Source organism: Triturus cristatus, chromosome 11, assembly GCF_964204655.1.
Source record: "Triturus cristatus chromosome 11, aTriCri1.1, whole genome shotgun sequence".
NCBI classification, from domain to species: Eukaryota; Metazoa; Chordata; class Amphibia; order Caudata; family Salamandridae; genus Triturus; species Triturus cristatus.
The window spans coordinates 573,910,064-573,925,389 of record NC_140594.1 but is presented as its reverse complement, the minus strand read 5'-3'; the positions used below and the strand labels follow the sequence as shown (position 1 = coordinate 573,925,389).

General features: G+C 41.9%; 1 protein-coding gene across 1 annotated transcript in view; it reads right to left on the bottom strand.

Moving 5' to 3' along the window:
* The window catches only part of BAG4 (BAG cochaperone 4), a 125,291-nt gene that overhangs the window by 71,280 nt on the left and 38,685 nt on the right, over positions 1-15,326 (bottom strand). Inside the window, exon 2 of the mRNA XM_085633735.1 lies at positions 430-534. Within this exon, the coding sequence (XP_085489861.1) occupies positions 430-534 (105 nt within the window). The remainder of the gene's footprint in view (positions 1-429; positions 535-15,326) is intronic.

Genomic DNA, 15,326 nt, shown 5'->3' with positions numbered 1-15,326 from the left:
AGTATGGGGGGTGATCCTTGCATCATGTAAGATCAAGAATGTGCACAGGTAGACTAGTTCTTAATGGGGATTTACTAAGTAGTATATTGGTGGCTTCAAATCGGGCAATACGTTGCATGGCCTCGGATGCTGAAAACCTTTGTAGCAGACTACTATGCACCTAGTGCAGGAGCACAAGAAGAAAACCATAATTTCTGATGGCAGTCACATAATTGAATTGAGGTTCTTAAACAACCCCACAAGTATGCTAAAAATGACAAAACAAAGTAACTTATTTTGTAAAGCATCCAATAAACACACTCTTTATTCCCTCTATGTATCTGTCCACAACAGTTATTCAGTTACTCTTCAATAGACAAGCACACAAAGAATTTCTGTGCCAAGTTGAAGCTACTCCATATTACACAATTGGTTGTGCTCTGGACATACCTGGCCTTGCATCTCAGGACCCACAGGATATGTACTTGGATATGAAGGTCGAGTAGGAGCAGAAGTGTTCCAATAGGCAGGATTGTATCCAGGATATGGCTGCTCCTATAATAAAAGAAAAAACACAATTTACTAATGCTCTTAGCATTGAAAAATATAATTACTTAATCCAAGTAATAAACCTAAATTGTTGCCTCTTTATAGTAAACAACCTCAATAAGATAAGCTCCCAAGATTAAACTGTACATCTTAATATGAAAAGCATCAAGTCCACACATTGTGATGGCTCCAAAGACATTTAGAGAAAGTCAAACCATTAGGCAATTACCTAATAAAATAATTCAAGATTTTTTTCCTGCCGTAATGACCTTGCTCCTCCTGACAAGCGTCGACCAGATGGATACTAAATGAGCAGCAGTCAGGAGGATCAGGTTAATTACAGACAAGTTGCTTGGACTGGATTTACAGCACGAGAATAATGGGAACAGGAGGCCATTCTTAGATATGAATTGCGCTGTACCGAGATAAACACAATTGAAGAAAGAATAGAGTCTTCAGACATAATCGTGATCTTGAGCCGTGATGAAGTCCTCGCGGGACGAAACGTGTTGGCTGGGCTGAGTGGACTGCTTCTGATGAAAAGCATTGATTGAATAAAAACTGGATCAAAAAAGAAACGCAAGACTCCTGAGTGACTATTTTGATCGAGGATCTATATGAACTAATTAACAACCATTACTATTTTTGGAATCTTTGAAAGAAAAGTTAGTGGGTTTGCACGGACTTTAAAAGGGCATTCCAACCATAGACCTACTGCTTACTGCTACCTCCATCCCCAGGATGTGTATCTGCAGAAATATGGCAAAATAAGGAATTGCTAGTACTCAAACTCTACTATATAGTATGAGCCCTGGCATAATCAGAGAGGCTATTCTCAGATCTCTTATGTAATGAAATTGTTGCCATAACTTTTTGCCACACTACGATGCCACAAAGGAAGCAGTGGACTTTTCTTTACAGGACAAGTTGATTTATGAAGCAACTTCTCCCATGGACAAGCAGATATTTTATTAAATTCCACACCCCTGCATCGTACAAGAACAATTGCTTATATATGTGCTACTCAACACATACTTAGTAAGTTCCATCCTTTCGTACCCATTCAAGACAATTAAAACAAACCTTAACTATGACCTTCTCAAATGCCTGACACTACTTTCCAATAATAGAAGATTTACTCATTATGGGTTCTGGAAGGCACTTAGATTTCAGCATCTCCCATCGCCAGACGCCTCCAGAAAGATTCTACTTTGAACACTTTGGAACTGTAAGCTCCTACACATTTTCAACTCTTTGCAGTGCAAAGTAAAGCAAATCACCCAAAATCCATTGGTCCTTCAGCTAACCAACTTCAGGTAGGTGCCTCCTTTGACCTTTTAGGCTAGGTGGATCTCTAGTTTACCTCAGATCAAGACTGCTACCATAGTCAAGTAAATTTCCAGAGGGATCCTGACTGTCAACAGGTCTTGTAAGCAGGTCTGCCAAGAAGGCTAAGAAAAGGATGTAGTGATCCCAAGTGCCTACCATCTTTTGGCTAACCAAATACAATTTTTTATAAATTCTTCAAAATATATATCCGTTGGTAGCCACTCATGATGATTCTTTCACCATCCTAGACAATTTTAACACACCTGGATGTATTATTGGCTTTCTGTATAAACACATGCCACTATCAGCCACTTCCATCAAACATAATACAGACCGATTCAGTTTTTCTTCCCCAGAAAAATCCAGGAGGACCGTCGGCATGAAATTATAGTACCCAAATAAATTATGCTAATACTAGATTATCAGCAAAATGTTGACAGATTAAACAATCCAAAATCATTCCGCCCCAAAAAATAAATCAATACTAGTCACAGGGCTCATTTTAAACCAGTCAAAGGCGAATTTTGATGGAAGCCTCTCAATCTATTGGTCCCTTTCAGAAATCAGAGCAAATGTGCAAAGCCGGTTTTCTATGAAAAACTTTGTAACAATGATATAACTTTGTATAAAACACCTCAATGTGCTACCAATCCACACATGGTGTGGTTTGTTGCTCCAGAATATGTAAGCAATTAACGTACTCATCCTACATCCGTAGGCCACCAATGCCTTGGGTCCATCAAAATTAGAAGATTTCAATATATGGCACGTAGGTGTCCCACTCTACCTACTTGCCTGTCCCCAGCCAATCTAGAATATAGCTTCCACACAGCTCTCACATCTACACATATACAATCACTTTGCTCCAGCTCTTCAAGCTCTGTGCTGGCTACCTCTGTCCTGAGGTATCCCATTCAATACTCTCTGTAATCAAACACTGAGCAATTCATGGTGCCATATCGATCTTCCTGCACCTCAAACTACGTTCATTCTGCCAACAATTGAGGCTCCAATGTAAGCATGCACAGCATCCGTTTCTTCCACAAATCTTACTTCAGCAGGATTTTTATTTTTTTCAAACTACTTCTAGAATTGGCCCGTGTGGACGGAGAAAGAAGGATCAACCACCAGCTCCTTAAATTCCACCAAGCAATAAAAAGTTAGGTGATCCTAAATACATGACATGCTGTGATACAGGTTAGAATAGAAGAAGCTACCCATCCACGAGCCCAACTCAGTCTTCCACATCTCTGCTTCATCACAGGCTTAAGAGCATCTACAAATTCACTCTGGCATAATTGGAGCACACCTCTGAACCTTATACATGACACCCAAACCATTCTACACAGGCCTCATTACAAACCTCCACCTTATCAATCATGCACAAGACCCAATGGTGTTGCCTCTAACCCAACCACCCACAGGACAATACATATCGTCAAGCTTGACTATCTGAATTATGTCACTCTACTTCACCCCAAGCTTAAACATAGCTAGAGTTTGGCGATGACATGACTGGGGCACCCATTCAATCCTCCTGCCAAACACCAAATTACACAAGAATCAAAAAAACGCCTCTTGGCAGACCAACAGTGGTATCAATAGGCAGTTTCTTATATGCCACTTTGAAATTTATTGTCCATTTTATTTTTTATTACAAACATATGTCCATTTATTACCATCATTCATCTGGGCCATCATGAATTTCATGCTGAAAATACATGGCATTCCATGGCAGGAAGATTTAATAGATTTTACAATGATCCCATTAGATGCAACAGCCTTGTATAAGTCATTTAAATTTACAGATGGCATTCAATCTAATGACCACTTTTTAAGTAGACTATATTGCTTGAATCATAACAACTTGATTTTGGAGATGGAGGAATGCTGTTTAACAAATATACTTCTTTTTGGTAAAATGCTTTAATGGCAGAAACATGAGACAGTTATGGATACCACAATAGCTACTAGGCACACAAACCTCCAAGAGCCTTTGGGAGGAAAGTATCATTTGGAAACAAAACAGGGAATAAAACAGAAGGCATATAGTGACATGGCACCATTTTATTGATGACTTGTTTTTAAAATTTCAGTGCTAACATAAATGACAAATAGACTTTCTGGACTTATGAATTGAGAACAAGAGTGGGACTATGCAAACAAAACTGTATAGAAAGCCCAAAGCAGGCAATAGTGGGTTACGTGCTACTAGCTACCCACTCACAGAGAATGAAATTGAATATACTATATCGAGAATTAATCTGGATCAAAAGAAACTGCAGATTGCAAGAACGTTTTAAAAGCGAAGAAATTTGGGGAAAAGATGTATAATTAGATATTCAAATTGAGTATTGGAATTAGTGAAGAATAGATCTGAAAAAGCTGAACCAATATCTCAAGGGTAAATCATAACAAGCATTGGCATAGCCAATAGGTCTCGCCTTTGGGACCTTATAAGTGTTTAGCTATGCAACAGTTGCATAACTAAATACTTATAAGGTCCCAAAAGCGAGACCTATTGGCTATGCAAAGTGGCCGTGCTGCCGCGAAAGTGAAAGCGATCGCGATCAAACATCAAAGCGGCCGCCAAAGTGAAAGTAATCACGGTAAAGCGCGTCGCGCACGCCCGCGCACATGCACTGTAGCTCTAGGCTGGCCTGGGAGCACTTTTTGGAGCCCTCTCAATAAGTCTCGCCAGACCAGCGCATGCGCTGGGTCAGGCAAGACCTAAAAAAGGGGATCAAACAGTGACATGATTAATATTGGATTACACTCTGGATTATAAGGAAATAGTAACTGATTAACAAATACTGGGAAATATTAATGACTAATGATATTCTGAGAAATAAAATTGGAAATAAACCAAGTATCACCTTACAAAAAAAAAAAAAAAGAGATAAATAAAAGACTAATTGGTACATAGCCATTTCCAAGATACCAAAGGGTAATTGGTTCAGCAAAATAAAAGGACTTTCCATATGGTAAATCTAAGGCACACAGTTAAAGTGTTGATATGAACGAATACACTGTGCCACATTAAAAATATAAGATTAAAATTAGGGCTCCTGGTTTTATGATTTTTTTTTTTTTTTTTTTTAACATGTCCGTCTGTATCTATCCATGTTTATTTTTGGGCCACCTCATTGGTATTTATCCATATGTATTTTGTGTTTTGAGAATAAATGAAGTGTAAAATTGTATATTTCTAACATTTATTTTATTGATAAATAAGCACTCATACTTTTTTGCATGTTGCATTTTAGCAAATTAAACAGCCAAATATGGTGAAACACTACACCCCCAGGTAAATATCAGCATTATAATGAATGAATATATATATATATCTATCTCAACTTATATGTCTGTATTTGGGGAAATCACAACCTGTTTTTTAACTTCCCATGTCATCTATCTGCTCAGATATTGTCCTGGAAATCACAGAACATGGAGAGTCACCTGCATGAAGCATAATTTTCCACATTTTTCTGCTTTTAAAAATAAATACAGACAAGAAACGCCCATGAAAGAAAAGGTACATTGGATGTACCATTACAGCAGTTCAGGAGAGAACCCTACAACACAAGAAAAGGACACAAATATAAGGACTGAAACAATAGGTTTCAGGGGTGTTATGGTTAGCTGGCCATTTCACTCGTACAAAACCATAGAAATTCCTCCGTTATAGTTAGTTTCGCTAACTATAACTTGCGCGCCCGCAATGCACTGATGATGATGTCACATATTGCATCATTCATGACATGGTCAGTGACATCACTTTTTTTAAATGCTAATTTCTAACTATAACGTCTCTGAAACCTATGTTTTTTTTCAGTGAATTTCAAAGGTTTTTTAAATGCAAATTTTTAAGTGTGATAGTAGTTGTACCTATTTTTTTGGACAGATTTTCTACAGTTTAACTGTTTATGAATATTTTATTCATTAAATAACATTTTTCTGAAAATTGCAAAAAAAAAAAAATCAAACTGAAATATTGATTAATTTTCTTTTTTTCATTTTTTATTTTAATATATTTATATTATTTTCTTTAAAAAAATGCAATATTTTTTCGGAGTCTCGCACTCAAAGCGTATACATCACATTGGGTGTGCGCATTCTAGCTGCCATTTTAGAAAAGTCGTGAAAGATCCACGTACGGTGTGCGACGGCTGCGTGTTTTTCAGTTACATCATATACATTTAATATTACGTGATGTGCGCGACTGGTATGAGACTCCTGCTCCCGCGCATTCGCAACATACGCGCATTACGGTACGAGATGCTTGCGCGGTTGCGGGTCCCGCGTGACGTCATACATGCTGGGGCGCGCGACTCCAGCAAAAAAAATGTATGTTCTAAAATGATATGTATGTGTCTTTAATATACATATTAGGGCAAGAGATTTTGTAAGATATTCATAAAAATAATATATTTGTACTTATAATAAACTTATATTATTTTTAAATATATTTTCGCGAAGTCGGGTGCGTGCATCGTGAGTGCAGAGAACCAGGTCAGCAGAGCTGCTGTAGAGCCAGAGAAACCAGGTCAGCAGAGCCGTTGTAGAGCCAGAGAACCAGGTCAGCAGAGCTGCTCTAGAACCAGAGACCCAGGTCAACAGAGCTGCTCTAGAGCCAGAGACCCAGGTCAGCAGAGCTGCTCTAGAGGCCGAGACCTAGGTCAGCAGAGCTGCTCTAGAGGCCGAGAACCGGGTCAGCAGAGCTGCTGTAGAGCCAGAGAAACCAGGTTAGCAGAGCTGCTTTAGAGGGAGAGGACCAGGTCAGCAGAGCCGTTGTAGAGCCAGAGAACCAGGTCAGCAGAGCTGCTCTAGAGCCCGAGAACCAGGTCAGCAGAGCCGTTGTAGAGCCAGAGAACCAGGTCAGCAGAGCTGCTCTAGAGCCTGAGAACCAGGTCAGCAGAGCTGCTTTAGAGGGAGAGAACCAGGTCAGCGGAGCTGCTTTAGAGGGAGAGAACCATGTCAGCAGAGCTGCTTTAGAGGGAGAGAACCAGGTCAGCAGAGCTGCTTTAGAGGGAGAGAACCAGGTCAGCAGAGCTGCTTTAGAGGGAGAGAACCAGGTCAGCGGAGCTGCTCTAGAGGCAGAGAACCGGGTCAGCAGAGCTGCTCTAGAGCCAGAAAACCAGGTCAGCAGAGCTGTTGTAGAACCAGATCAGCAGAGCTGCTCTGTAGGCTAAGAACCAGGTAAGCAGAGCTGCTCTAGAGCCAGAGAACCAGGTCAGCAGACCTGCTGTAGACCAGAGAAACCAGGTCAGCAGAGCTGCTCTAGAGCCAGAGACCCAGGTCAGCAGAGCTGCTCTAGAGCCAGAGACCCAGGTCAGCAGAGCTGCTCTAGAGGCCGAGAACCAGGTCAGCAGAGCTGCTCTAGAGGCCGAGAACCAGGTCAGCAGAGCTGCTCTAGAGCCAGAGAAACCAGGTCAGCAGAGCTGCTTTAGAGGGAGAGAACCAGGTCAGCAGAACTGCTTTAGAGCCAGAGAACCAGGCCAGCAGAGCTGCTTTAGAGCCAGAGAACCAGGTCAGCAGAGCTGCTCTAGAGCCAGAGAACCAAGTCAGCAGAGCTGCTTTAGAGCCATAGAAACAGGCCAGCAGAGCTGCTCTAGAGCCTGAGAACCAGGTCAGCAGAGCTGCTCTAGAGCCTGAGAACCAGGTCAGCAGAGCTGCTCTAGAGCCCGAGAACCAGGTCAGCAGAGCTGCTCCAGAGCCCGAGAACCAGGTCAGCAGAGCTGCTCCAGAGCCAGAGAACCAGGTCAGCAGAGCTGCTCTAGAGCCAGAGAACCAGGTCAGCAGTGCTGCTCTAGAGCCAGAGAAACCAGCTCAGCAGAGCTGCTTTAGAGCCAGAGAAACAGGTCAGCAGAGCTGTTGTAGAGCCAGAGAACCAGATCAGCAGAGCTGCTCTGTAGCCAGAGAAACCAGGTCAGCAGAGCTGCTTTAGAGCCAGAGAAACCAGGTCAGCAGAGCTGCTTTAGAGCCAGAGAAACCAGGTCAGCAGAGCTGCTCTAGAGGGAGAGAACCAGGTCAGCAGTGCTGCTCTAGAGCCAGAGAAACCAGGTCAGCAGAGCTGCTTTAGAGCCAGAGAAACAGGTCAGCAGAGCTGTTGTAGAGCCAGAGAACCAGATCAGCAGAGCTGCTCTGTAGCCTAAGAACCAGGTCAGCAGAGCTGCTCTAGAGGGAGAGAACCAGGTCAGCAGTGCTGCTCTAGAGCCAGAGAAACCAGGTCAGCAGAGCTGCTTTAGAGCCAGAGAACCAGGTAAGCAGAGCCGTTGTAGAGCCTAAGAAGCAGGTCAGCAGAGCTGCTCTAGAGCCAGAGACTGACTGACTGACACGGACTGACACGGACTACTCTCCACTACTCACTCTCCACTACTCACTCTCCACTACTCTCTGCTACTCACTCTCTACTGTCGATTACTCATCCTCTACACCTACACCTCTCCCTCTATACCTCTCTACACGCACACACATATATATATATATATATATATATACACATACATACACATATATACATACACACACATATATATACACACACACACATATATCTGCATATCTATATAAATATAAATGCATGCATACATATACATATGCATATATGCAAGCATATGCATTTTATGTACATGAAAGTTTGAAAAACACTAAGAAAAGCAAAGCTAAAAAGCCACCTAATTACAAACAGAATTGGTTTAACTTAAACGAGGGCGAGACCTATTGCATTTTCAATGCTTGTTTACTTTGGTTCCATCAAGAAGGTATTCAGATGTGTCACACATTTGCCATAAATTCTGAATGGTAGCAATCTAGTTGCTCATTAGATCACTGTAGTAAAGCTACTGCTCACCAGGTAAGTCTGCTGCTGGTATTGAAAGTGCACGTTTCAATCTGCATGTCAGAATTTTTTAATGAAATAGAAGAGGATCTGAGAAGTCACTCAAAATGTGCCCTAATTTTTCTTTCTGCAGCACTAATCATACTTTATCTATGGAAAAATGAACCCCCTCATTGTGTTCCTTTTTAAATTAAATGTTTTAAGAGTTACCACTTTATTCCAATCAAGATGGCTTCAGGTGTGCCATACGTTTGTCATAAGTAGGACTGTTAGCGCTCTAGTTGTTCTTTGGAACACTCTGGGAAGTTGCAGTAGAACACAAAGGAATCAACTGACAGTCTCTGCCCTTGTCGGATGTACATGTTTTACTGAGAATGTCAGACTTCATTCTCACATGACAGAAAGATAATGTGAATTTACAGAAAATATGCTCTGTTTAGCTTATAGATCACCTTCCAAACCTCTGTGGGAAAAGCATGAGAAAATAGTTTTCTCTCAAACATGATTCATGATATCCCAGCAGAAGGCTTCTTCACATGGTAAAATCACCTTAGAACATACCACAATTACTAAAATGAGTATTGTACCATCAACAAATGATTTATAATGTAACTAAAGTCTTAAAACCTTCTATTAACTGCAATGCTTTTTAATGAGGTGCTATCATGTATATTGGTCCCAAGATGGCTGCTAACACTTCTTGGATGAAGTGCTGACAGCCAATCAGATCTCATGATGAGATGTGTGGTTAGGCTCTGCCCAGATATATATGTGATTTTACTTTTGATTTTCTCAGGAACTACTGAACGGATTTACACCATTTAAGCAAAAGGCACGACTCTGAACCAAGGTCTACCTTTCTGCCAAATTTGGTGTAATTCCGTTCAGCAGTTCGGGCTGTAGCTGCGACTAAAGGTCCCTATAGAAAATTGCATGGGGAAAACACGTTTTGGGACCAGATATAGATATATACACTATGTTCTCAGCCAGCTTTCAATTTGATGTACTGCAAGAATCTGGCTATCAGGATCACTCACCGCGACACGAACAAACTGCATGCTGGGAGTTGCAGTCTTTTTACACCAAATCACCAAAGTGATTCCTGCTGAACGAAGCTCAGGTGTGCAACATTCTACTTCAGATGGGCCAGCATACAAAACACACTTGGGATTCCAGCGTTAGTGGCATTTGGAAAGGAAGGAACTGCATCTGATGAAGGCGAAAGCTGAAACACGTTATGCCATTCCTTTTAAATAAATGAAATTTTAAACCCCGCCGTGCCCCCTTGTCTACTTGGATGGAGGGAGACTGTTTTTTGCATTTTAGCGCATAGCCATGACGCGCAAGGGAGGCCCTTCCTTTAGTGTCTTGGGTTCAATGGCACTTACCCAGACCGCCCTGCATCCCATGGAACAGAGACTCTGCTATCAGCGATAGTCCATGAATTCGTGGAGCGACATCGCTACCTCATTGATGTCCCGGACCTGTAACCAATGGGACTACGAGGCTGGAAGTGAGGGTTTAAGAGACTTATTTTTGCCCAGCAATACGCCGCAATCCTTAACCGGACTACGTTCTCAGCCAGCCTTCAATTTGATGTACTGCAAGAATCTGGCTATCAGGATCACTCACCGCGACATGAACAAACTGCATGCTGGGAGTTGCAGTCTTTTTACACCAAATCACCAAAGTGATTCCTGCTGAACGAAGCTCAGGTGTGCAACATTCTACTTCAGATGGGCCAGCATACAAAACACACTTAGGATTCCAGCGTCAGTGGCATTTGGAAAGGAACGGCATCTGATGAAGGCGAAAGCTGAAACGCGTTATGCCATTCCTTTTAAATAAATGAAATTTTAAACCATGTTGTTTAGCCATGCAACAGTTGCATAACTAAATACTTATAAAAGGTCCCAAAAGCGAGACCTATTGGCTATGCCAATGCTTGTTTCTGTTTATTACTGCTCTGTAGTAATGGTGGCACCCGTGCTTTAGCTTAAACATCTTAAGCTAAAGTCGGGTGCGGAGATTGCTTCAAAAGTAAAGAATTGTCTATTTCTTTACTTTTGAAGCAATCTCAGCACCCGACTTTAGCCTAAGATGCTTAAGCTAAAGCACGGGTGCCACCATTACTACATAGAAGTAATAAACAGGAAAAAAAAACTGGCTCACGGAGCACATCAAAGCGGCCCTGCGGCTGCGAAAGTGATCGTAAACATCAAAGCGGCGTGGGGCTGAGAAAGAGAGGCGCGCCCGCGCACATGCACTGTAGCTCTAGGCTACAGTGGTAGCACTTTTTTGAGCCCTCACAAAAAGTCTCATGAGCTGGGTCAGGCGAGACCTAAAAAGGGGCGATTGTCACATGTATATATCTACACACAGCATCCAAGTAAAAAAACAGAAAAGTCACCCTCGCTTAAGAAGCTACCATCTAGAAGACCTCACAGTGGGTAAAACAGCCCTAGATGTATCCAAGAGATCCAAGTTATCCGTGTCATACAAAAATCTAAACCCAGCAAACAGGTAAAAGTACAGGAAAACTTGAAATGTAAGTTCACCTTGAAGCTCAGAATGCCAATGCTCAGATAGATAGTAACTTCATTTAGGAAAAATCCACTCATATACATGAACTATGTTACTACACCCATGAGCACTGTGCAAGAAGGAAGGAATCAAATATTCGTTAAATGGTATGCAGTCTTCCAATATAAAATGAAAACACAAACACAAAAAACAAAAAATAAAGATGGAAAACTATGATTTTGAAAGGTTTTCAATTGAACACACTTTGGGTCGCATTACGAGTCTGGCGGACTCGTGGAGGTGCCACAGTGGCAGTCCAGCCACCGCTGCACCGGCAGTCCAATCACCCAATTACCCCAATTACAAATGGGGCGGTTGGACCGCCATTGCACTGTCGCAGCTGCCAGGAGACCGCATAGTTGCCAACATTTGAAAAAAAAATACTGGCACATTTTGCAGCACAGGGCTGCTGTAGATAGAAAGTTCTTGTCTGTGTGTAATAAAGAGGAACCGTTTCTGCAACAATATTACCCGGGACAGTCTACAACTTGCCGGGACTATCCCTGCAAAATGGGGCAGTGGCAACTATGGAACCGCTTCTCCGCACCAGTGTCCTGGCAGTCAGGGCCTTTGTAATATGCTGGTGGTGCCACTGCAGCACGCCATGCGTATTAGAAGGACCGCCAGGGGTGTCATGGAGGTCTTTCCTCCATAAAAAGGCTGGCGGTCCTGAAACCCCCCTGTTGCCTATTTGCATGGGGATGCATGCAGGGAGGCATATCATTTGCCCCCCCTGTGTGCATGTACCTCAGATTCTGCACAGCATGGGCTTTACAGGTGTTCCCATTACGGTGCCCATTTTCAGAGTCACCACTGTGGGTCCACCAAAAAAAGCCCACCAGACACAAGTAAACTCGTAATCTGGTAGGCAGACTGGTTTGGCAGTGCGGGAGCGGCTGCCAGGGTGGCAGTCAGCTCCTGCACCGCCAAACTCATAATCAGGCCCTTTGTCTTTTTTTTATTGAAATGGTCTACATTGACCATAAAGGTTAGCATTATCGGACCATTTTAGGTTTAGTATTATGTTTAGGATCATGGTTAAGGTAAGGCTTATGATGTACAAAAGCTTTAGGTCCTAGCTTGATGCAGTGTTAATCTAATGGCAAGGGTACAGGACTATAGTTATTTTTCAGATTACCTATGCCCTTATTCTCAGAGCTAGCGTTAGATAGATATTGGATTAGTACTGGATTTAGCTTCAGAGTTAAGGAGGAGGGTTATAGCTTTGATTTACCATTATTACATCTGGTTTATTTAATTAATTTTGGGAATGCATTTCAGATTATAAGCCATAACAATTGTAATCAAAGTTTTTATGTTTTCAGCTATTTAACAAATAAGCATTTTGTTGTACGGTATTAGAGAGGAGGTATTACAACCAACAACTTATAAAATGACTCACAAAAGGTGAGAAGCCAGTTTTATTTAACACGTGTCCTTCCACAAGAAGCCCTTAAACAGGAAACCAAGTCATGTTGATTCTCATCAACTATGACTAATTCGGTTTCCTGTGCTACGTTTGCAAGCTTTATGAAAACATATGACCGAATATCCAGGAAACAAAAATGTAACTTTTAAGCTTCAGCTTGAGCAGATCTTTATATTCATGTAAAACTTAAAAATAGTGAAAATCTTCAAACATTTCTACCAACTTGCTTAGGGCAATGTATACAAACACTTCAATGCAGAAATGTGGCATCCAATACATTTAAAAATGAACATAAATATGAATATAAAGAGACCGCCCCCCTTCCCCTGGTTTGTATGGTTTTTGCCAGATGTAGACTGGCCCTTCACAAAATGAGAAGACACTGTACTTTGAAGCAGATACGTTACTTTAGTATCGAGTTAATGCAAGTGTAATTAGCGGTTTTCTTTTCAACTACATTAAAAAAGCCCTTTTGTCACAGATTCGGGGCACTTAATTATTTGTTGCCTATTCTTAATGGAGAATGTGCATGACCTAAGAAAGAGAAATCATGCATCATTCGCCATAAAATTCCTCTGCTGGCTTTCAGTTGGACAGGCTATGTGATGTACTGCTACTTAAAATACAAGGCCACTGCAGCCGTTCTAGTGTTCAGACATCAACGGAAATCACAGCTTTTTCAATTCAGTATTTACTAGGTCACTGGCCCAATTAAGACAGTCCCTTCAGAGAACGCGCGAGATGAAAAAGTGCACTAACTATCTCTTATAATCATATTTAGGTCGAGCCTGGGCAGCGCATGCGCTGCCCTGCTCGGCATGCTGTATTCAGGTATGGACTTGAAGCCGGTCCCCTTTAACTATAGCAGCCGCGCTCAGGAAGCTTTGTATTTTTTTTCTTTCAGGATACTGTGCTTTCACTTTAATGGTCGCCACACCCCTTTATTTAGATGCTGCTCGCCATATTCAGCTTACAGCGAGCCACGTCTAAAGAAAGGGGTGCCGCTGCTTTTAAAGTTAAAGCACGGCATGGGTGCTTTAAAAAAAATAATAATTTGGGGTGAACATCATAAAACGTGTTTTGGGGAGGTAAAAGCGCCCCATGCCGGGCTTTAACTTTAATGGCGGCCGTGCCCCTTTCTTTAGACGTTATATAAGGGGAAACAACGGTTCCTGTGGACTCATAAATGATTCAAGCAATATAATTTGCACAATCGCTATAAAAAGAGGGTAGAATAATGTCAGAGGGCAAGGAACCAACAACACATTTGTACAATTATGACTTGTTTTATAAACACAACAGACTTATTATATACATTGTTTAAATTTACAACAGAAGAGATATTTGTGCACTGTGTCCCAAAGTGAAAAATGGAACCTAATCGTAAGTGACAGGGTGTATATTTATATACAAGGTTTCCATAAATCTTAAAAGGCGACCTTTCTCTTTTGACCTTTCTTTAGACGTGGCTCGCTGTAAGGTGAATAAGTCTAAAGAAAGGGGCGCGGCCACCATTAAAGTGGACTCGCATTTGCGATACTTTGAGCCATTGCCAATATAAATGACAAAGCCTTTTATTAATGTGTGTTTATAAAACACATAAAAGGCATTGTTAATTACAATGCCAATAGCTTAATCTCTTGCAAATGCAAGACCTAGTGCATCGCAAATGCTAGTTAAAAAAACAGCTTCGCCAGTTCGAAGAGGAGAATGGACATTTTATTTGGTCATAGCAATATTTGCTTTATTTTATGAATTTGTAACTCAAAGCAGTTACTTTGTTCCTAAAGTGTAACCTTGAGCTAACAGCGGACACAAAAATAAAATGTTTACATTTCTTTTAGATTTTAGTATGTTAGTCAATAGCAAAGCTCTTTCCCATCTACTAAGAAGTATGTTGAAAAACAAAATCCAAAGATGGCGGCCGTGCTACTGGCCGAGTGAGGTAGCGTTTTTCACTCCGCTGGACCACGCCGATATTTCAACGGTCCTATCCCTTCTGGTGCCCGGCTACGTTTGGGGAGTTGTTGGGGAAATGCCAGTGAAATGTTAAGGAGGCTCGCTGTCTCCAGAGGCACGGCGGAACAATCGTAAGGTGAAGAAAAAAACCAAACAAGGAGAGATGACGATCTACGCACAGGCTTAGGCTCAGGCGCCGGCGCCAGCGCTGTACCCAGCGAATCCGAAGATCGTCGACCGCTGACTGGAGCTTTGCCTCGTAAACCATCATCTCATCGTCAAACTTTTTCCGCTGCAAGTCTCAAGCTCAGAGGTGTTTTGCCGGAGACTCTGGAGGGAGGTCGGACGACGACTCAGAGCCAGCGTTTTTCAGCGCCTCAGGTGTGAGCGTGCACTCGGAGCTGATTCCGTTCTCCGAGACGCCGCCATTCAGGGTGAAAATTCCGGGGCTATGTCTCCTCAAAGGTGATCGGACTCCAAACTGTGAGTAACATGAGTAACATGAGTAAACTGGATTGAACTTGAGCCGTTCTCTGAAAAAACTGCCGATTGAGCAGTGGAGAGGGGGTCTGCAACATTGTATCATTGTATCGTTTGATGGTTTGATGGTTATACAGTTAATGTACTGCTAAATCCAGAGCCGGTTGCTGTTTGGAT